At 46.3% G+C, this 24,438-nt stretch overlaps 1 protein-coding gene across 3 annotated transcripts in view; it reads left to right on the top strand.

The window, feature by feature from the left end:
• Nucleotides 1–24,438, top strand: part of CUX1 (cut like homeobox 1) — a 1,097,219-nt gene that overhangs the window by 375,469 nt on the left and 697,312 nt on the right. For all 3 annotated transcript variants that reach the window (XM_085649842.1, XM_085649843.1, XM_085649841.1), the window contains exon 9: nucleotides 18,314–18,362. In XM_085649842.1, coding sequence (XP_085505968.1) covers nucleotides 18,314–18,362 — 49 coding nt within the window. The remainder of the gene's footprint in view (nucleotides 1–18,313; nucleotides 18,363–24,438) is intronic.

Genomic DNA, 24,438 nt, shown 5'->3' with positions numbered 1-24,438 from the left:
GATAACTGGCTTCTCGGGCGATGTCCAGGCAAATCTGATGGACATGCCCTTTGATGGAGAAGGCAGATTCGTCCCTAGTGAGGTTCAAGGACTCTTGAACTACGGCCAGAACCTTGAGCCTTTATTCTACTCCTCATGGCGAGTCTACCTTTCACCCCTTTTGTGGCAACAGAAGGGACTTCAAGCTGCGTCAGTCCTATCCCAGCCACCGTCCTCCGCAGCCTTCAATCACTCCTAGTCTGACTCTGCAAGACCACACCACTCCAGTTGGCAGGAGAATCCATCATCATCTTCCCCACGGGAGGTCCAGAACATTGGACAAGTGGGTCTTGCAGATCATTCAGGAGGGCTATTCTCGGTCTTTCCTTTCTTTTCCTCCTCTAATTCTGCCAAATCGGCTGACGAGGATCATTTGCAATTGCTCCAGTAGGAAGTTACAGCTCTCTTGTCTAAGGGAGCTACTGAAGAGGTCCCAGGTTCAGAAGTAGGCAGTGGCTGTTATTTCCACTACTTTCTGATTCCGAAGAAGAACAAAGGTTTTAGATTTTCAGACCGTCCATCTCTTCCTCAAGAAGGAGAAGTTCAAGATGATTACTGTGGCTCAGGTATTGTCTGCCCCTAGACAAGGAAGACTGGATGGTAGCTTTGGACCTGCAGGATGCGTATTTTCACATCTCCATCTTGCCGGGCCACTGGCGTTACCTGCGGTTCAAGGTAGGCCATGAGTACTTTCAGATTACTGTGATCCCTTTTGGCCTTACCAGCGCCCCTCTGGTGTTCACCAAGATGATGGCATTGGTTGCAGCTCATCTGTGCAGGTTAGGGGTGTCAGTCTTCTCCCTACCTTGACGACTGGCTGTTGAAGGCGTCCTCGCCCCAGGCTGTTGTTTCCCACCTTCAGACTACGACGAACCTCCTGTGTTCACTGGGGTACTCTATAAAAGTGCAGAAGGCACACCTGACTCCTTTTCAGATGCTCCCTCATCGGAGCTGTTCTGGACACAGTGCAGTTTTGGGCCTATCTTCCCGAGCAGCCAGTCCAGGATATTCAAGTTCTGATTCCGATGTTCCAGCCTCTATCCTGGATTTTGTGAGACTGACTCTGAATCTGTGAAGCCTCATGGCCTCCTGCATCCTGTTGGTAAAACATGCCAGGTTGCGTATGCGGTCTCTGCAGTGGGACTTGAAGTTCAGTGGGAACAGCATCGGGGAAATCTCACCGACTTGGTTCAGCCCTCGGAAGGAACTGCGAAAGATCTGTTGTGGTGGTTGACGAACAGTGATTGTGTCAACAACATACCCCTCTCCCTTCCCCAACCAGATCTCACAGTCATGACAGATGCGTCACTTCTGGGATGGGGCAGCCATCTGGGAGAGGTGGAGATAAGGGGACACTGAGCCAGAGCTCCACATAAATTTGTTGGAACTTTGAGCTAATCCATTGGCATTGAAAGCATTTCTTCCCTCTGTCAAGGGGAAGTTAGTGCTGGTGTTAATGGGCAACAGTACTGCCATGTGGTACTGCAACAAGCAAGGCGGAGTGGGGTTGTGGACCCTTTTTCGAGAGGCCCTGCGGCTCTGGACATGGCTTGAACAGCAGAGCATAACCCTGGTGGTTCGACACCTGGCAGGTTCTCTGAACGCCAGGGCGGACTAACTGCCGTCAATGCCTAGGGGATCATGAATGGCATATCAGCTAGATAGGCTCTACCAGATAATGCGTTACCCAAGATAAGTAACTTGTTCTTCTTGTTTTGACAGTAAGATTGCAAAACTGTTGTTTTTGCTGTGGAAAGACTTGGTTGCCCGTTGGCGAGTGCAGGGTTACATTTTGACTCCTTAGCTGTGCTAAGTCCTGAACGGTACAACCAAAGTTGATACTACAAGGTATCAAGCAACTTGTTAGAATAAGCCCGACTCATTCTCAAGGGGAAACCAATTGACCAAGTTGCAATGTTTTTTGTTGCCTTAAATCTCCTGTGCCCTTAATGGTTCCACATGGAGCTTGAACCTGAGACAGCTTTCTGCCCCCATCTCCCACCCCCACCGCCGATAGAAGTGCTAACGACTTCCAGAAAGGAGATAATAGGTGTAGCACTGGAGAGAGGTGTTACCTCCCTCCTGCAAGAAGCTACACAGTTGGCCCAAAACGAGAGCTTTAAAGCTGAAGCCGCCTTTGAAGAGCAAATGGGGAACACTTGAGAGAGTGGCTGCCCCGTTGTTTTTGCAGACTAGCTTTCACCGATAAGGAAACCTGTTGCCAAACCATTTTTTCATGGACGTGTAGCCCCCTTGGTAACCACACCTCTGCATTGGGCTAGGGAGTTCTGGATGCTGTGAGTGGTTCTTCCATATTGAGAGTGGGCAAAATGGTGCATCTTTGGATAGCCAGTTGCAGACTTCACGAAAAGTGGTCATCAGGAGGGAGGTGACCTGGTGACCTATTGACTACTAACTGCGTTTACCCTGAAAGCACTTTCTGAGCATAAATGGGGCACCCAGAACACAGATCTTATCTGGACTGGTAGAGGGACGGAAGAAGGACTGTCCTGCTGCACCGTCGAACCGGCTAACAGACCGGCATAGACTGCACCTGGTGAACCTGGTTGTTAGCAAAGGAGAGGAGCTTTGCTTGCTGTGTGCTGTTCTTGAAGAAGTTGTATCCAGAGACCAGTCAAGGTCAAGAGACTCTAAGGGTCAGTTGGCTGACCTCTTGTTCATAGCACCAGGCCACAACAGCTTAGAAACCTTCTGGAGCAATTTGGTGGTCCAGAATCTTAAGAACACCGCCAATTGTTGCCGTGCAGCACTAGAGGCGAGGACCCGATGCTCAAAGTTGCACCCGAGTTCGCTGAGCCTGGGACAGGCGTCCAAGTGCAGTTTGGGTGCCCCAAAGTGAAGTTATAGCCTAGGAAAGGATTTGACTGTGACCGTGATATTGAGTGTCTGGTAGCCCAGTGGCAACTGCACTTCTACCAGCAAAGAGAGGACTTTGAGGGGCATCAGCCATAAGACCAGGACAGCCTCACCCCGTTCATGGACTAAGGAGTAGACACAGGAAGACTCCTGTCGATCACATCAACAGCATCCTTTAGCTACTTCCACATCCGTCATCCCTTGCATCTGAACCACTTTCATAGGAAACCATTGCAATGGATAAAAGTGCCTGGAACTGACTCACTTGAGGTAACTATTTCTGAGGACTTTGGTGGTCTCCCTGACTGGCTTCCTATTGGTGTTGGTTGAATAAAGTGACTTTTAGTGGCACCATTACCTGTAGCGCAACATTTTTGTGTGAAAACTTTGTGTTGAATTTGCCAATGCTGCTTCTGGTGATTGAGTGTAATGCTTTCATTTACTAAATTGTGTAAGTTCTATGTCTCTGGAACCCTCCAGTGGCTTCTTTCACTATGGTGTCTACAAATCCATAAAAATAAATTCTATTTTTAAAATTGGTATCGGATTTCAAAGGTGTCATGTAGAGTTCTTCTTCAATTGCTTTGGGTGCTGTTTAATTGCTTTACACTTGTTTCTTTGTGTAACTCTTGCTGCTCAGAGCCACAGCTACCCAGGGTTGAGCTAAAGGGTTGACATACAAAACCTACATGTCCTAAAGGGGTTGGTAAGTGTATTACATGGTGAGGCCGCCCAACACCACCATATAATACTCCCTGTTTCCTCATAATGGTTAACATCCACTTATGCTCTGTAGAATGAGATCCTCACAAAACAACTGAAACTCAGAATAATCGGAATTGAATTAGTTTCTGTCGTCTGGATGGTTCAAATGAAGACTGTTCTCATCAGGATTAACGTGGCGACCATATAATATCCCTTCAAGTAGGGGTAACCTCTAGAAAGGTAACAGGCAAACCTTTTATTTACCCAACATATTGTTTGATCTTCTGACTACAGGTGATGCGTCTAGTTTGATTTCGAATGGCATTTTATCAAAATACAAAACTGTCTCAGAAATCGGGGTCTATTACTAAGCCCATCAGGATGTATAGTTTTTTTTAGACTTAAATCAAAATGCGTGTCGTGCAACTAGAAATTGGACCTGCTTTGAAAGTCTGAAACCAACAGAATTGAGTAGCTGTGTGTGCAGGATCAGGCACACAACTACTTTGATGGTGTTGAACCCAAAAGGGAGATGAGTCCCTAAAAGTGGCTACTACTTTGATAAAATGATCATCCCTAGCAGATCAGTCAGTCATAGAGATGTTGTACATTTGAATAAGTAAAACGCAAATGTTTTCTTTTACACAAAAGTATGTACACAGACTTGTAATTGGTTTATTGGAAATGATTAATTTGTTTATTGATCCTGAAAAGTAAAAGCAGTTGACAGCCAGCAAGTGTTTTGTTCCTTACAAAGTGAAGCTTCTTCAAGGCTAGACAGGTGTAGAGGAAGAGCTCTGGGCACAGGCAAAAAATGATCCTCCTTACCATCCTGTCCAGGAATAATGGAGTGTATCTTTTGAAAGTCTTCCAAGTCGGCTCTAAACAGTCAAAGTAGCCTTCCTTGGAGTTAAAGCAATTCAGAACCGGCTGTGTGTGTATTCTCAGAAAAAGATGCTCTCAAATTCGTAAACAGAGATGCAAAATATCCCAACAGTACAGTGTCAAAAGACTTCTGTGTTTAGCCTCTGAAATCTTGTTGTTGACACAGTGCCTTATGTTTATTATGTAGTGTAGCCCGAAAAAAATAAATAGACCATTGAGATTGCCTATACTTAACATTAAATAGAAATATTTATGTTTAACTTATTTATGTGTGTGACCTGTCTTTGGAATTTATTTTATTGATCACTTTATGCCTTCTTCCAGTAACTTTAGAGCTTTAGGTTAAACTCACTAAGGGGAGAGCAAGACTGCAATTGGCAAGTGAGTGTTCTAGTCTATTATTCTTCATTCAATATTTCTGGAGGTGAGGAATTGAGTTGAACGCATGCTGGAACGAGTCCGTGTCCAGGCCTTTCCTAACATGTCCTGAGGCTTGGGCTCAGTGTATTCCAGATTTAGGGTTCCTACAATCTCAAGGATTTGCTTCCTCATTCATTCTGTCTGAAAGCTTATTGGGGCATTCAGTTTGCTGTTGCTGATTGCACAATTCAGTTAGGCACCAAGTGTGTGGCTTGTCTGTCCAAGGATCTTGTCCATCCTTAGTAAGCCTTGTTCTAGGTGCATAGAACTTCAAACGTTTACCCTTTATCTATTGGGATGCAGCTGCATATTTTCAAGGCAATTTGTATGCATTTGTAGGCATCCTATTTTTATCACCAAATGATGTTAATGTAAGGGGTCTGTTGCAAGGACTCTTGTCAGATGCACTCTTTGGTCATTTCCGAGGAGCAGAGGATTCATTGGAGTGTTGATGAGTTATTTATTGATGCCCTTGACCGCTTTGTTGACCTCTTATGAAGTAGAGTGCAGGGTCACAAATGACTCCAAGGTTGCTACCTTATAGTGTGATGGATGTTGGTGCTCTTAAGTTTGAAGGCCACTCGAAAGGCGTTGAGAAGGATTCTTGGTCTGCCTCGATGAAGATTTCTGTCTTGGCTCCATTTCAGCACAGAAAGCTGTTTGATACAGAATAATACATGCTGCAGACAGGAGAATCCTACAATGCCTTCTGAGATAAACATGAAATGGACTCAATTCGGATGTAGGTGTGATTGGAAAGTGAAGAGCGAATTCTTAATTCAAAGATTCCAGCCGATTTCTCAACTGTTTATTTGCAGTGTGCTATAATCATTACTAGGCTCTTGCTTTCATCCAGGAAATACAACAGCTCTTCTCTCATATTGGCCACGGTGGGTTTGGACCCTCATGCTGGCCTGAATTCAAATCTAATTTTGAAAAGTATAAGATTGTTTTTGATATACTGAAGCTGTCTTTCTTATTGCATTCATGAAACTCTTTTTTATAACCTCGCTGTAGAAGGGTAGGTTAGAGTTTAACAGGTACTTTAGTCAAGCCTTTCAAGTCTACTGACTGTTTGTTTAGCAAAGGTAGAATGGTGGCATCTTCAAGATGCAGAAAGAATGACTTGATCACTGCTATGCAATGCGCCCCAAAAGATGAGGAATTGCTTCATACAACGTGCTGTGCATAGGTCTGCTGGAATGTTGAAAGCTTTTGTCTCTTGGTCTTCTTTGGTACATCCTCTTTTGTGTTTTGGGTGGAAATAGTTAAAGCAGCACTGATCTGTAGTCACAAGAGGGGAATTAATGGTTCTGGGTTGCTAGAGCTGGAATCAAGGATTTTTATGATTTTGGACTTTAAGAACAGCCGCTGTTGGTTGTGCTGGCTTGTCACAAAGGTTTCTTTCTGATGGATAATATGACTGGAGATTCATCTTGTAAATGCCTCCATGCGCCAGATTGGATATGAGGATTTTTCTCAACATTGTTATCCTGTCCCAGCTGCAGGTGGCAGCGTGCAGCTTCGCGTTAACTTCGTCCTACCTTGGCATCTGGAACGAGATTATTCCACGCTCGATAAGTCTTATTAAGGATACCGGACACACTATTGCTAAACCCGTAGTGCTGGGCCATTCAATTATTACAGCATTTTCATAAGGAGACATACCCTCCTATTTGATATTTCAGGACATTGAAGGAGTTGCGTTTTGGTCCTTATGAGAGGTTTTTGCTTGAGCTGATTAATATGAACACGAAGATGGTTTTCTTCAATCTATAATTTTAAGCCCTGATGAAGTTCCTCCACAGGAAAGAAACACATTGGCTGTAGGCCATTTTAAAACATTGAAATAAATAAAGAAAATTTCTGGACTTCATTGGATGACTCTGACTCCATTCCTGGTGCACCTTCCTTTCGCATGAGAATTTGTTTTTCTGGATACCAGAAGGAGCCTACCTGCGGCAGGCTCTGGAAGCGAATGCACAGGACACTAATTTGTTGTAAACCGGGATTGAGGTGCTGAACCTTAGGTCAGCCGCGGTTGGATGTGAGTTTTTTCTACCTTGGAAGTGATGCTGGAGCCACATACATGCAACATCTTGCGCGCTTAGATCAGTTTCTTTCATTCCACACTTTTGAACGCGGATCCAGTGCTCTCACTCTCAACGTCTGTGACAGAGCCCCATCAGTTATCTGTCTGGTGCCTAGGGTCTATGTATGACTTTTAAGTCATGAGGGACTGTGACTGTAAGAATCGTAAATCGATCTGATTCCACAAAAACAAGCTCCATGCTGCGAACACCATTGAAAGGCATATACGGGCAGGTCTGGCCCTAGTTAGGGTACACGGACCTGTTCCTGCAAAAGGTCTTCTTCGCACTCGAAGTAGTCGTGTAAGTCCAAGAGAGAAAAGAAACGCAAGAACTTGAAACGTGACTGTCCCTCGTCCTGCATCTCTTGTCCAAACAAGTTGCAAAGCAATCAAGGTGCCTCCCAGTTTCGATCTTCTACTGGGGAACCTATTCCACAGCTCGTAGCAATGCACCACAAAGTCCTGGGTTCCTTGGCAGTGCCACAGCAAGTAAAGGCTATTAAGGAAACCATGTTGCGTATCTTCGGCACCCTTCCTGCTCACTCTGGTACACCTTCAGTCTCAAAGGATGAGGCCGCCTTCAGTTGGGCTGCTGTCAGTGAATCCATTTTTGATATTGTCTGTGCCTTTGGATTTTGATGTGGGGTCTGCCCTAACTCTGGGACCAACACCCAACCCAACTTTGATCTAGTGCCACAATCCATGCTGGTACTGGCCACGTCAATGCTGGCACTAATGCTGAAGGAAGAATCCTTCTTATCGGAATCTGAAGTGAACCAGACACAATCTTTACCAAAGTAGCACCCTCCGCAACCTTTGGTGCAGCTGCTCTATTCTCATTCTGACTTTAATGGAAAACACTGCCACCATATAGAAAGCTTCACATCCCTATTCACATTTAACACCGGAGATGAGGGGGATGATGCATTCTATTATTATGATGAGGAAAAATCGTTTTATGGATCTTTAGGGTGCCAATGGGTTAGATACATCCTGAACACTAGGTCAAACTCTTCCCCTGGCCCTTCCACAGAGGAATCAGTTTCATTTGCTATGGGAATCAGACGAGATGATGAACTTTTAGACACGCAATGTGTTTCCATTAAAATTAGGACTAAAATCCTGACTAAGGTCCTCCAACCTGGACAGACTTCCACAGAAATTCTTCTCCCTTTTAATGAGGCAATGGGGTACATACTGATGGGCACTTAGGCCAAACCTTGCTTTTGCCTACCAGTAAATAGACAAGTCACTATAAGACATATACCTGCCCCAGATGATCCTCTCTTCCTCATGCAACACACTACGCCTAAAAGCTTAACTCGTTCCCTACTACGCCTTCCAATAAGGAATCAAAATGCATGGAGGCATTGGGAAAAGAAAGTTTTCGTCAGTCAGCCGCGGTAAATGGAAGTTCCCTCTTGGGGTGATACTCTAATGATTTGTGGGATGTGGTCAGTGCGATCTTGCAGGCATTCCCTGATAAATAATGGGCCAACCTTTCAAGATGGTCAGAATACAGTGAAGTACGTTGTATGCTCTGGGCTAGGCACCACTGACCGCGTGGGCACAGGGCGGTCTATGGTACTTCTGGGTCATGACTGCTTTGGTGCCATAACTGATTGATATCCTTGGACTTTTTGGGTGACGCTCTGATGTCACTAATAGACATGTCTTTTAATGGCAGACACAGTCCTGGGGTGCTGCATGGAAAGCAGGTCAATGGTATGCTACCTCAGCCTTTTTACGCTTGTGCAGCAGTATCGCTAACTGTCCTGAGGGTTCTGAAGTTGTCAGGTTTCATACTCCTCAGGGTCCGGATGATGCAATAAGTGGTCCACCCCTTGACATCCCCAAACTCTGACTAAGAAGTCACAGAGCGACGATCAAGTGAGGGAAAGGAAAAAGGTAGGGAACAGCAGGGATGAGAACCTATAAAACAAAACAACAGAGATCAAAACACATATACACATATAAGACTACTCTCAGTAAGGTCTCACTAAATTTCATAACTACCTTATCCACCAAAGCTTTGCATGTCTGTGCATATCTCCAAAATAATAACAACCGATCATGTACTGGTGGATAATCCTATAAGACATAACATACAGGTTAACACTTAGACCTCTCACTTTCCTCTCACACAGCCCCAGTATGTGTGTGCCTAACACACCCTGTATTCTCAAGCCTGCTCACCGGTTCTTGTTGTGGGCATCCCGCTAAATTAATATAGTCCACAGGAAACAGATCAGGATATGGGGCAAACAGATAGCACATAGAATAGTAGTTTTATCATAGTCCAGATCACTATTCAGCGCTAGTTTCCTCCCTGGTATCCAATGTTGTGCATTTAAAAGAATGTTGACTCTTTGAAATGATATAATCCAACGGTCGCTCTTTCCCTACCAGAATTCGAACTGCGGTTTCCTCACTACTTTCCCCAGAAATAATAATCCAGTCTTTCGGTGAATAGAGAAAATCAAGTAACAGGAAAAAAAGCGGCTTCCGTGGTAGTTGCACCGCAGCCCCTTCAGCCAAAAGTGACGAGTGTTCACTGTCCGGTGTAAACGCCGTCAATAGAAACGTCTCCTTTAGAGAAACCAAGACGCCAGCACTCACCCATCTGGTCTGATGCTCCCTTTGGAATCCGTCCAAACACAGGACTGAAAACTAGCTCGGCCGAGCTAGTAAACGCGGCTTCTTGCTCACTGCTATCACGCCGCTGAAACACTCCCACCTCCGACTTCCAGAATTACGCACGCACACGTGTGCGCGCAGCGTTGTCTTGTAGACACTGACGACTCCTCATCAGCATGCCTCCTGGGATTTGTAGTTCTTCTGTTTAGGTAGGCGCTCTTGGTCATCGTAATGCTGACAGAAGTAGCTTGATGCAAACACAATGCGAAGGTCCTTCTTCACAGCATTAGACCCCCGGTCCGTTCGTGGCCAGCCTCAGGGATCTAGCCGACAGAGTCTAAGCCATCAGAGAGCGCACTGCTCAGTCCCCTACCCCTCCTGCTACGGCCACCAAACTGCTTTTGTTTGTCCTTGTCTGCACCTAGCCCCCCCTGTATGAGGGAGGATAAGTTATTGCCTCCTCAGGAGGCAGAACATCACATTAGAAACACGGGTGCTTCAAATAGTCCAGCGAGGACATGCACTTCCATTTCTTGCTGATCTGCTACATTTACCACTTGCATCACAGTGGCTGTCGGAGGACCATTTGCTAGTCTAGGCTCTTTTGGACAAAGGAGCAATAGAGAGGGTCTCTGATTTGGAAATGGGAACTGGATGTTACACCGTTTATTTCCTGGTGCCAAAGGACAGAGGTTCTCGTCCTTTTTAAGCACTGCACTCTCAATTTCTTCATCAACATGGACAAAATTAAGATGCTCCCACTTGACCAAGTTCTATCAGCACTGGATCCAGATGATTAGATGATGGTGCTGAACATCTAAGGCGCCTATTTTCACATTTGTGTCCTGCAGTCCCAAAGGCGTTACCAACAGTTCAAAATAGGCCAAGAGCATTTTCAGTTCTCTATCCTCACCAGTGCCCCTTGGGTGTTTACAAAAGTGATAGTGGTGGTTGCAGCACACCTTCAGAGGTTGGGGATACCTATCGCCCCCTACCTCTACGACTGACTGTTGAAGGGGGAGTTTCCGCAGTCATAGACCACCTCCAGATGAGACTCCTTAAATATTTTTGTGGTTCTTGATTAATGTACCGAAGTCACACCTGACTCCTCAGCAGAAGCGTTTGTTCACCGGAGCTGCCTGGATCCAGTGCAGGTATGAGCCTTACCTCCAAATTTGACTCCGGGAAATTTAGGCTGTGATCTTGATATTTCAGCCTCAGCCCTGGGTCACTGTGGAAGGGGTCGGTGACTTCTTAGTTTCTTGGACGCTTTCATCCTGCTTATTGACTATTCCAGATGGCCGATGCTGCAGTTCAGTGGAATCCAAAGTCTCAATGCGTTCAGCACCAAGAGAACTTGTCAGATTCCATCCAGAATTCGGAGGAGATTACGAAAGACCTGCAATGGTGACTGTTCAACTGCAATTAGACCAGTGCAAGACCTCTGTCTCTCTACACTACCCAGAACTAATTTTGATGACAGATGCATCACTGTTTGGTTGGGGAGGGCATCTGGGAGAGGTAGAGACTGTGGTCTCTGGTGAAGACTGTCCCCCACTTCAACTTTTTGGAGTTGCCTTTCAACTGTCCATCAATGTGAGGCTGGTGCAGGCTCTTTCGGACAACAGCACTGGCATATGTAGTTCTGCAACAAGCAGGTTGACATGGGACCTGGGTCCTGTGAAAGGAGTCCCTGCATCTCTGGAATAGGCTGAGTCGGAAGGACATTTCTCTTGTCGAGAACCACCTGGCAAGATCCTTGAACACCAGTGCTGACAAACTCAGCCGGCGACGCCTAGCAGGTCATGAACGGTAGCTACACCCAGAGGTTGCACAAGGCGTCTTCCAGCAGTGGGTGAAGCCTTGTTCGATATATTCACCACTGCAGAGAACGTTCTGGGCTTGAGAATCTGTCCTTCAATCAGGCTGCCCCTTCAGGAGGCTTTTCTGTTGCAAAAGCAGGGCAGGGTTAAGCACCATCGCCATTAGAGTGGCACACCACTGGATGGCATGGATTACTTGCATCACTGGCTCCTCAAAGCATCTCTCTCAAGATGTTGAACAGCACTTCACGATGGAGATATATATCCACAATGCTTGAGTGTGAAATCAGGCAAAACAAAAATCTGTAACAGTTCAGACCATCCATTATCTGGGAGCTGTTTTGGACATACGAGCTGCAAAAATCTGTCCTTCGAAGGATAGACTGCTGTCTAGCAGCCTGAAGTGTCACTATCTTCTAAAGTCATATCGTCCAACAGTTAGTCAGATTTTATCAGCGGTAGGATTCATGGTTCCACCTGTGTGAGTACAGATTAGACCGCGTCAACATTGTCCCCACGCTCCGTGGTACTGATATTCAGGCAACAAGATTATTTCTCACACAGGCTGCAGGTACTGAATGCAGAACAGTCTAGAAGATGTTCCATATTGATGCTTCGGCAGACTATAATTTCAAATGCCTGCCTTCTGAAATGGGTGGCCTACACAGACCACCTTCAAATACAAGGCACGTGATCAGAAAAGGGGTAAGTTGTACCATATTAATCTCCTATAGTTGACGGCAGTATATTGGTTAGAGTTGCTTCGGTGTCTTTCTCCACCCCTTTAAGGATGAACTTGCCTACTCTATTCAGTACTCATTGCTATTAAAGAAGATCTATCTATAAGACCCTCTCATCTTAGTCTGTTGTTTTTAGGTCGAGCCTGGGCAGTGTATGCTTTTCTCTGCGGCATGTAGTATTGGAGTATGGAATTGAAGCCCCACCCACACTCCGCCCATATTTGTCATTGTTTGAGTCATTTCCTTCGTAAATACTGACTTCTGATTCGTTAATAGGCGTGTTAGTCCCTCCTTAGCACCGCCTTGTCTTCATTTGTAACTTCCCATGAGGATTGGCCCTTTTACTTCAGTTGTTACATGATACGTCTTTTTTAGTCTGTAAGCACTATTTGCTTTAATGAGTTTCTCCTACTGCAGGCACAACATGCTTTCCTAAGCAAAACCAAAGGAAATGATGTACGGAGTGTTGAGCATTGCAAGCACTCACCCCAGTCAACTGATCTGGGTTTAATCCACCACCGTTCTTTAGCCCACTCTGCCACCCCAGTTCAGACATGGCCATATGCAAATCAGTCTGACCCTGTGCCTCATGGGAACAGTCCAGCCCGAACTGCCAAGCCATGTCTTCCCTGGACCGGAAACAAGCTTCCTAGGACCGGTTTCTGGCATTTCAGCCGTCTTCAGCCAGGCTTGCTTGAATCCAGTGGCAAAGTGAGCAAGTGACTCACGTCTGAGCATACCCTGCCAACTTATGGCGAACAAAACAAAACCAAAGGAAATGATGGACGGAGTGTTGAACATTGCAAGCACTCACCCTCAGTCAACTGATCTGGGTTTAATCCACCACCGTTCTTTAGCCCACTCTGCCACCCCAGTTCAGACATGACCATATGCATATCAATCTGACCCTGTGCCTCATGGGAACAGTCCAGCCCGAACTGCCAAGCCATGTCTTCCCTGGACCGGAAACAAGCTTCCTAGGACCGGTTTCTGGCATTTCAGCAGTCTTCAGCCAGGCTTGCATGAATCCAGTGGCAAGGTGAGCAAGGGACTCATGTCTGAGCATTCCCTGCCAACTTATGGCGAACAAAGCAAAACCAAAGGAAATGATGGACGGAGTGTTGAACATTGCAAGCACTCACCCCCAGTCAATTGATCTGGGTTTAATCCACCACCGTTCTTTATCCCACTCTGCCACCCCAGTTCAGACATGGCCATATGCAAATCAGTCTGACCCTGTTCCTCATGGGAACAGTCCGGCCCGAACTGCCAAGCCATGTCTTCCCTGGACCGGAAACAAGCTTCAACATGCTTTCCTGCCACATTCAGCGCGCCATGCGCACTTTACCTTTCCCAGCAGCCCGGGATAATGGCGGCCGCTTCTTTTAATAGGTCTCGCATTTACAAGAGTTTGACAATGCTTTTTATTTATGTGTTAATTAGCAAGACAGATAAGTAAAAGGCATAGTCATTTACAATGCTACTAGCTTAAACTCTTGCAAATGCGAGACCTATTGCATTGCAGATGCTTGTTATACTTTTATTTGCAGGCCTTTCAAGCACTGGGAAAGTCGCGCTTACTTTCCTGTTTGTCTAGTTCATTTTGTGTGAGGTTCGTTCTTTCGTGTGCCTCCTTTTACTTAAGATATTAAACTATATGAACTGTTATCCACCTCTTTCTGCTGCCGTGGACTCACAAATATTTGTGATTGTTATAATTTAGATGAGTTTAGGTGATTAAGTTGTTAAACTGTCAAGTCAATCATGATGTATTTTACAGAATAATCAATTATTTTCAGAGTGACCTTGCAAGACAAGTTGTTATATAAAAAATATCAGAGGTGATATTTCTTCCTATACATTTTGTTGCATCTGTCCAAATTGTATGCATTCATTTTTCAAAATTTCACAAGAAAGTTATTATTTTTTTAATGTTCAGCGACTTTGAACCAAAGCTTTTATCCTTGAAATATCTTATGTGCTCCTCTGATTAACGTGTTTAATTGCGGAAAACAAAAAACAAAAAACACTAGTATTGGAGAATTATGGATTTTGAGTCTCTCTAAATAAGTACACATAGTTGAAGTGTTGAGAAGAGGGCTGGAGTCATCATCAGCCAATCTGTATATTCTGGGCAGAAAAATGTAAGTGCACATCTGTTTCCTCAATAATAAATAAAATATGAAAGAAGTCCTAGATCTTTTACTTGCCCCCCTTTTCATGAAAGCTATTTGTTTACTGAAAGCCTGCTTCCATATTTGCCCATCAACAGGCACCCTAGCAACTAGTGTCATTCTTCTTGAGTATTTGAAGAACTCTGTGTATATTAACGGATTAGCCTTTCTGTAAGCGTGAAATTCCTAGAGTGATAGGAGCTACAAGATATAACTAACCATGAAAAGTATTTTGCCCGAGAGCATACTACAATTTTTGGGTATTTGACTATGACACTGTCTTCTTTCAATCTGTGCCCCAAACAATCAGATTCAGATACTTTAAAAAATGACTGCTGACAGATGTTGGATCCAAATGGTCAAGCATGTCATTTCAGTTGTGTGATTATTATCAGTCCTTACTGTGCAAACAGATCAGTAAACTTTCTTAAAATTTGGGAAGATTAACCTTAGAAACTATATCAGCATCATTGGCAGATAGGAAGGTGGTAATCTTTTCTCCTCCCTGACTCGACGCCCATACTAATGTAGTGGTTAGTTGTGTAGAGAACTTTAGCTAGTCAAGGAGGAGCGGTGCGATGATGCACCCTTGGTTAACTTCACGGATATGGGTGAATGAGCTGTGGGCAGGAGATGCACATGTTGCGTTCTGGGAATGATGCTTGATTGATGATTTGGAGTGATGATGCAAAAACCACTCATCTGCATGGCTTTAAAAAGACTCAGTGGGACCCCTGGTGATCTAAGAATATTCCATAGTTTTGTTACCTTAGGTATTTGTAAAGCGCACTGTCACCATTGAGGGTTTCCTGGCACTGAGCGGGTGTGTGTGTTTAGTCCTGCCTCAGGTTGGTTAATTGACAAGTCAGCTTCTTGTGGAAGAGAGGAGGAGACTGATGTGGAGTGGGAGGTCATTCCAAGCTTTAGGAGCAGTGTAAGAGAACACCTGTCGTCCTGATCTTTTTCTATATAAGTGTATAGGAGTCCTGCGGAGCGAAGGTGTATCAGTGGTTGGTGGAAAGAGATCTGACTGTTCAGGAGGTGGGGCCTGAGTTGTGTAGTGCCCTGAATAAGCGAATTTGTGTATCGGTTGCCAGTGTATTTCCTTAACATGTGGTGTGATGACATTTCTGGGTGGGAGGTTGAGGATGAGCCTGGCTGTCGAGTTCTGGATGGCTTGTAGTCTTTTAGTGAGTTGCTAGGTGATTCCAGCGTAGAGGGTGTTCCTATAGTCTGGTTACTAGGGCATGAATGATAGTTTCCTAGTGTTGCTTGGGAGGCATTTGCAGATCTTCCTCAGCATCTTTTTGGGTGTGGAATTGCGGATGCAGTGACAGCGTTGACTTCTGCTGCTGATAATTATTCAGACGTTCCTGTAGTGTGTGTTGGGTGTGATGCCTGAGTTCTGCTATCAACCAGTTGGAGTGTGGTGTTCCTGCAAAAGATCATTAGTTCTGTTGTGTCTGTGTTGCCCTAAAGACAGTTGGCTTTTATCTAGTTAGCAACTTCGACCACACCTGCAGGGAACTTGTTTCTTGTATTGGTGGGTCTAGCATGAGAGGGAGAGTCTGAGTTGCTTGTTGCCTGCATATGAGAGGATGTTAATATGTGAAAGGATGACTTGTCCCGAAGGATCATGTATGAGTTTGAGGGTGGGGTTGAGCAATGTGCCTTTAAAGCATTCCGCTGATATGTTTGTGGGTATCTCAGGAGTAAAGTACCAGGATGACAGCTTGTATTCTATCCATTAATAAGGAGCAGATCCAGCGTAGAACAGGTACTTGGATACCTATATCTTTCAGGAAACTGGTGAAGATGGGGGTGCAAGAGCGTGTTGATTGCTGCAGAAAGGTCCAGGAGAGTGAGGACTATTGTGTCTCCTCTATCATGCGAACTGATGAGTGCGGTTTTTGCACTGTGGTTGGACCTGAATCTGGACTGTTTGGCATCTAGGAGCTGTTTTTTGCTGAGGTGATCAGTGAGGCATTGGTTGATTTGTTTCTTAAAAAACGTTGCCAGTATGGTAGGAGTGAGGTGGTCTGTAGTGGAAAGAGTGAACATGTCAGCCAATGGTGTCTTGAATAGGGGCATGATGGTGGCATGTTCCCAGGTGTCTGGGAATGTGACACAGTCAATAGAGCCGTTGTGGATGGGTGTTAGTGCTTCGCTGATTACTAGGAGTGTTTCGTGAAGGCGTGGTTGGGGCAGCAATCTGATGGAGCCCCCGAATGGTTGTTTTTCATGAAGGAAGTGATTTTGACGGTGGTGATAGAAGGCTATGAGATGAGGGTTCGTTCAGCGGCCGTGATGTGAAGTTGAATTGCAACGGTGGCTGGGTCCAGTTGACCTTCGAAGTTACTATATTTGGCAGTTATTTTGTTTTAGAAGAATTCTGAAAGTTTGTTGCAGAGGTCTTGAAGGGGATGTTGTGGAGGCAGGAGGCGATGCGGTGAAAACTTTGATTACAAAGAAGATTTCCTTGCTGCTGTTAGTGCTAGTGTCGAAGCGATCGGCAAGAGATGTGGGCTGGATGTTCCTTATCCGCTGATGGTAGCGTCGTTGAGCTAAATTGAAGATTTCTTTATCTGCGGTGTCTCTACTTGTTCTCCATTTGCGCTTCAGTTGCTTGCATTGACATTTAGTCAGCCTCTTTGCCAGCTTTATGCTAGCTGGCCTGTGGTCGGGCTCTTGCCGTTGATTTGCACTTGAGGAAAGCCTCCTAAGTGATGTCACCTCATGTGGGAAAACAGTGGTGTCACTTGTGAGGATGGATGATGGAATATCTAATGATTTCACTTCCTAATCCAATTGGAAAATGTTTAAGCAGTCTGCAAGGGAGATTTCATCAGTGTTACATACTTAATCGTTTCAGCGTAAAAATCTGATCAATTTGATTGAGGTTTAGTTGAGTTTCCCTCTGAAAACTAGTTGAATGTCCCTCTGAAAACTAGCCAATTATTATATTATTTATAAAAGTGCTTTGCTATAAATCTTCCTAAACAAATTGATCTTGTTTATTGGCTGATAATTGATTAGATAATCAGAGGTTTCTTTTTAAAACTCTAGAGTATCTTTTCATGTCGACATGAGTGTGGCAAAGTTGATATTAAAGGTATAAAATTAGCGATGTTATTGATGTAAGGTCCCCAGAATTCCAGATTGCGTTTGCGAGGGTCAGTAGGGACTTTGCCTACATTTGAAGCCCTGTTGCCACTCTGTTAATCAGTTACGGCGGTCCAATGATAGGGCTGGCTGGTTAGCTGGGCTGGCTTGTTCCAGTAATTGGGGATACAACAAGGGGAGAAGTGTGGCGCAGCGGGCAGGGCAACTGGCTCCAGAGCGTAGGGCTCGCGGTTCGATTGCCGGCAGCAGCTCAGCACCATGTGACTCTGGGCACCAGCTCACTTAATCTCCCCGACTGCCCCCAGTGCCTTGAGACCCTTAGGGGTGAGTAGTTCGCGCTTTACAAATACTAGCTTTAGATTTAAGGGATCTCCGTCTCATGTACAGAACATTTTGTGTCCGAGATATTCAGAAAGTGGTGCAAAATGTTTATATATGCTAATCTTTCAAGAATATAGTTCAGGGCTGCTATAGGTATCTTTATTTCCTTGGGAGACAATGTGCCAGGCATACTAAGCAGTCATCACAACATATAACTTTCTAGTACCTAATATTTGATTGTGATTTTACTACTTTATCTATTTTTAGAAGGTGTTATTCCTTTTTGATTTTGCCTTTTTTATAGGACGGGTTTCCCTCTTAGTGTGGTCCCCTGTGAAGTTATACATAATTGATTGATACTACCAAACATGTGGATTGTGTTTAAATCCAGGAAGTGTGTTAGGATTCATTGCAATTGACTGTAGCAAAAGTTTTTATTATTTATTGCTAATTTAACTGTTCCTGTTTTTGCCATAGGGCTGACGAAATTGAGATGATCATGACAGACCTCGAAAGAGCTAATCAGGTAGGCTTTAAAGTCCTTTATTTGTGCATGTTTGTCTGATTTTTCACATTTTCAACTTTCTTGGGTGGGCCATAAGCTAGTTTGGCCTTCTATTCTGATTTACATGTTTACTATCCATGTTATATTAGATTGTAACACCATGCAGACTTGGGTCAAAAAGCAGAGCGGGGGTGGGGAATGTTGAATTTCTTACTGAAGCCGTAATACAAACCTTGGCAAAGCTAGTAGGTCTGGCCTTGAAGACCTATTGACTGTTCAAATGATTTTTTGTGATCTTCAAATCTGTGCAGCATGGCTAAAGAGGAAAGGTGCTATGGCGCTACCACTGCGATTGTCATTTTGTACGGGAGCATATACGTCACTATGCATTAACACACCTACAAATTGAGACAAGCTTTTTTTCCTTTCTTTTTATTTGCCGATCCGAGATGGATCTGTGAACTAAAAGAAAAAGTGGATGGGGCATGCCATTATATAAGAAACAAGTAAATAAGAGTGACAACCAAAGGTAAGCAATGGGTGGTATTTCAGCCCACTATTAAAGATCTGGTAAGCTGGCTATTGGTATTTTGCTACGCTTTCTGGTAGGCTCAACCAAAAAGTGTTTAATGATCACTGCTAACTAAAATATCAGGTCAGTGATGTTATTTATTGAGCAGGCATACAATTTAAAGCATACATTGTTGTGTCATAGGATTTGATGAAACATTGGTAGTTAATGCAGAGACTTTGGCAGACAATACACAAAGTTTTGGATTTCATGCGGCTGGTGACTTCTGCCATGCTCTTGGCGAGCTTACCTTGGGCGCTGGCAGTGTCCTTTGAGAGTGAGAGGATCAATTGTGTGTTGTCAGTGTAGGAGGTGATGGTGATTCCATATGTTCGCACTAAGTTGATGAGTGGGACCAGTGAAGAGCATGGGCTTGACACAGTGTGCCATGCCCACAACACACACTGCTCTGGCATACCTCAGTCACCCCTCTAGCTGGGTGCCCTATGCCAGTGGTGTGGGTACAGGAGCATGAGCCCTGTGCCCCTACAGTACCCAGGTCCATTCCTGGGAACTGTAAGTGCAGTGCTGCCATTAAGAGTATATGGTGCTGGGAGGTCGTCAACACCAATCTCCACAGCACCGTGATGGCTACACTGAAGACTGAGAAGTTTGGTATCAAACTTCTCAGCACATTAAACCCGCACTGATGCCAGTGTGGGATTTAATGTACAATGCAGGACAGAGGGCAACTTAGACTTGCCCCCTCAACCTAACCTACAATCCACATCCTGTCTGAGGGGCTGCCTAGGCTGCCACACAGCAGACACATTGCTGGACCCCTGGGTAGAGACCCATCCGCTCTCCTGGGCCTGCAACAATGCACATCCTGGGCGAGGTGCTAGGTCTCCTCAACCCAGGATGGGCAGGGGAAGCTTCAAAGGCATGCTGCCTTTGTGAGCTTCTCCAGGCCACTTGCTGTACTCAGCAACTGGCCCCTACCGGTTCTGCCCCCCACCCTGGCGGGAAGACTGCCAGGTAACCCCAAGGAAGGAAAGGGGGTGTGCCAGCCTCTGCCAACCCCACCCCTCATGTGGGGTAGGCGAGGTGAAGCACATCTCCGGGCTCTCGCCATCTTGAAGATGAGGAGCCCTGCCCAATCAGGGCAAGGCTACTGCCCCCCACAGAAGAGTGGCAGGATAGGGGGTGTACCCACCCCAGGGAAGGAACCCATTGGTCCCTGCCCTTTACCTACCTGTAACGCCCCTAAATTGAGTATTTAAGGGCTCCCTGAACCTTCCTTCCTTAAATCCAGACTCCGAAACAAGCAAAGAAGATCAAGAAACAAGAAAACCTGCCGTGCAGATGCTAACAAGAGGAAGACACCAACTGATTTGGCCCCAGCCCTACCGGCCTATCGACCCTCAAACCTGCTCCTGTTAAACCCCGGCATCTCCAGTGGTCAGCAACCTCACAAACCCCGGAGGACCTGACTGCCTCGTGACTCTAAGCAGCTGGGACTTCCACGAGCAGTGGTACTGCTCAAAGCAAGTAACAAGCCCCTGGCAACAGCCAGGAACCGCGACTCCTGCACACTCTGCACCCGCCAAGCCTGGCCTGTGCCGGAGTGGACAAAGACCACGAGGACGTCCTCCCAGCGATTGTGACCCCGAATCCAGCCCCCAAGGACTCACCTCGACGCTCCTGACGACGCCTGCAGCCTCAGAACCAGGGACCCCCCCAACCGCGATCAACAGAGGGTAAGATTTCCCGACACCAAAAGGCACCCCTGCACCTGTGGCCCCCTGTGCCCAACTCCTGGGTGCCTACCTATCCACCAACTACCCAACTTACCTCTCGAAGTGGTGGTCGCACCTGAAGAATCTTCATCCCCGAGCTTGCAGCCTTTGTTCGTTCTTGAGCTTCTCCATTGAAATCCATTGAGCGCCCGACGGCTCAAAAGCACCCTGTCGCCTGAGTGCCCCTGGCAGTGCAACCTCTACCCTAATCTACTTCCCCACTTGCCCTGAGTAAGTGACCAGGAGCCCAGCTCCCACAGCCGCGTGGCCTGCTTGCCTGCAGCCACCAACCAAAGGCCCTCCGGCCTCTAATAGGATAACATTGGGCCTAACCCACTCTGCACCCAGCTGCCCCAGTGCCGCTGAGGGTGTAACAACTGTACCTACCTGACCCTGGGAGAACCCTGAGTCTATGCCCAGAACCTTAACTCTGCCAGTCGAGTACTTACCCAAAAGCCGATAACTCACTTTTCTTCCATCGGGTAACATTGACTGGTTGTCAATGTTCTAAGTGTCGAATTTTGAAACTTTAAACTATTCATCTAAAATCAGCCGAATAACGAAAACAAATTTACTCACCTGCTATCAGGAGAGATCCCAGTGCTGGATCTTGGTGCCCAGCACTGACCCTGCAAAGTAATTACAACCGTACTTACCACTAACTTGATTTTCCTCCATAGGATAACATTGCCTGGTTTTCACAACAAATTCTTCTAAGTGTCGATTTTTGAAACTTACAAATATTCCTTAAAAATCGCCTGTATAACAAAAACACTTTCTTCCAACTGTTTACAGGAGATGCACCAGTGCTGGATCCACGATCCAACACTGAGAACGATAACCCTACTTGCCTGCTATGTGAATTTCCTCCTATAGGATAACATTGGTGATTCTATGTGAAAAAGTTTCTAAGTGTCAACTTTTAAAATACAATAATATTCCTTAAAAATCATTCCTGTAACCAAAACGTATTTACTTACCTGTTTTCCAGGAACTGTCCCAGGACTGAATCTAGGATCCAGTCCTGAGGTTAGAAAAGTAATCCTAAAAGTAATCTATTGCATTTACTTTGAAATTCCCATTGAGCTCAATTTAAAATTGTGTTTGAATTGTGTTGCCCATTGCAACTACTGTAACTATTTCATTCAAAAGTCTGTTGCCTATTGAAAAGTATTTAACTAAAGTATCTAATTCTGAGAAAGTATATGTTCGAGGCATATGAGCTGCAGATTACACACTTTTGCATAGATCGCCATCTGGTGTTGGGCCCGGATGTTTGCAGTTTGTTTTTCCTCTTGGAAAGTCTTTGGAAGTCACAAGGTCGGTGACTCCTCCCTTGGTTCGTATTGCGCATGGGCTTCGACTCCATCCTCAGATTGTTTTTTTCCGCCATCGGGCTCGGATGTAATACTTCGCGCTCCAGTTCCGAACATTTCCAGTTCGACGATCGAAGCGGAATCCTCGCTCATCGCGGTATTGTTCCGATACCAAATCTCCTCTTCTCTTCAACACATCTTCGATTCCAGTCGTCGACGGCGGCCTTCGGGCCTATCCAAGCTTCGGTCCCGGCTGATGGAAAGAACTCCATTCAAGAAGTGCCCTCGATGTGGGTCCAAATTCCCCCACACCGATCTTCATGAGGTGTGCAACCTCTGCCTCTCCCCTGAACACGAGGCTCGAGACTGTCCCGCCTGCAAGTCTTTCAGATCGAAAAAGACTATTCGAGATCGAAGGGCCAGACGAAACATGGTGTTCGAGGCATGTGGGCTGCTGAATTCATATCTGTGCATAGATCGCCGCCTAGTGTTGGATCCGGATGTTTGCACGTTGTTGTCCTGGAAGAGTCTTCGAAGTATCCTGGGATAGGTGACTCCTCCCCTGGACTACAGTGCGCATGGGCATCCTCTCCATCCTCAGATTGTTTTTTTCCGCCATTGGGTTCGGATGTGTTATCTTGACTCAAGTTAGGAAAACCTGTTTTCAGGCCAAAAGGCCTTTAGCTCGCGTCAGTACTGTTATCGATCGGTATCGATAGTATCCCTGTTAGTTTACTAACTTCTAGAACAAACTTTCGCATCTTACCCGTCCGTCGATTCGACATCAGCGATGGAATCGAGAACACCATTCAAGAGGTGTCCGGTATGCAATGCGAAATACCCCCACGTCGACGTCCATCCGGTGTGCAACAAATGCCTCTCACCGGATCACGACGAATCTACATGCATGGCCTGTGCCAGATTTCGATCCAAGAAGACTCTACGGAATCGACGAGCGGCGAGACTCGAGGCGCAGCAAGCGGCACCGGCCCCGGCCAACATCTTCAACGCCGAGACCGAAGACGTCGAAGAAGTGGAGAACCTACCCTCCAGTCCCGTTTCCGAACATGACTCCGGATCGGAAGACGCCGACGAAACACTCTTTCGCAGAGATGAAGACGACACCGAGGTAGGAGACTACGATGAGGCCTTAGGGGCCGAAGAGAGTAGCTCCGGTGACGAGCAAGGCCTACCCGTTCAGACTGAAGAAAGCCCAGTGCAACAGTCTATGGCTCCGGTCGAGGGATCGCCTTCGGGCCTTACCCAAGACTTATCCCGCAGTTCTTCGGCCCCGCCCTCGGGCCCGGCCTCGGACATTCAGCGGCAGCCATTAATGCCAAAAATGGCTGGTTTCCCTTCTCTAAAACCGAAACCGAAAGCAGTATTGGTTCACTTGAAACCGAAACCGAAAGTGGCGCTGGTCGGATCGAGGCCCTCCACACCTTCGACGCCAGCAAAACACATCGGCACCGAGCGCACCAAACGAGACTTCGGTGCCGAACTCGAAGCGGCCGACGTCGGAGTCGACACAAGGAAGAAGACCGTCGGTACCACCAAACCTGCTCGGCTCCCGGCACCGACGCAATCGACTCCGACCCCAAAGGTCAAACAGCCTGCTGCGTCTCACGCCGCTTCCACGGCGACATCTAAGCCACAATCATCGAAGAATTCGACGGCCACTCCCGCCCCTCGACTCGATGACCCACCGGCGCCGAAAAAATCCACGACCGCCTCAACTGAACCGGTCGGTGCGAAAGACTCGAGGGCGCTCCAGACTCGACCCATTGCTGCGCAAAGCACCAAAAAGAAAATGGTCCTCCAGGACACGTCGGGCTCCGAGCCAATTAAAGCTCCAGCAGCCTCTTCGACACCAGCCATCATTACTTTTGGCCTGCCACCATACACGGCCCCGAAAATGTTCCAAATCAGGACACGGGTGACCCATACCACAATCACGCCTGCCGAACACTCTGCGGAGACGTCTCCATCGCATATAATCGACGCCGACACCAGCAGGATGATTATCCACAAACGGAAAATAACTTCGGAGCCGGCTTTGGACTCCTTCAGGATTCCATTAAAAAGAAAGCTGCCTGTGGCTTCAGAACCAGTTCTTTACGAACCCTTCCACTCACCCTACCAGGATCCACAATCCTTCTCTCCCACACACTCCGACACGGATGCGTTGGGGGACTACATGGGTGACCAGGTCCCCTACCCCGGAGACATGGACCCTGACGGCCAGCAAGACCCTGATCAAACTTGGGATGACCCTGTGGACCCAGGTGCACCTATGGATGCACAAGACCCGCAACTCTATGGAGCAAAAACATCTCCCACAGAGGACACAGCAGCATTCAACGCTCTAATTGAACGTGCCGCGGCCAATCATGGGGTGCAACTTCACTCGGACACCGTCGAGGACGACTTTCTTATGGATACTTTTGCTTCCTCAGAAAGAAATATAAAAA

This window comes from Triturus cristatus, chromosome 3_2, assembly GCF_964204655.1.
Source record: "Triturus cristatus chromosome 3_2, aTriCri1.1, whole genome shotgun sequence".
Taxonomy (NCBI): Eukaryota; Metazoa; Chordata; class Amphibia; order Caudata; family Salamandridae; genus Triturus; species Triturus cristatus.
The sequence above is the reverse complement of the archived record's forward strand: the minus strand, read 5'-3'. Positions and strand labels throughout refer to the sequence as shown.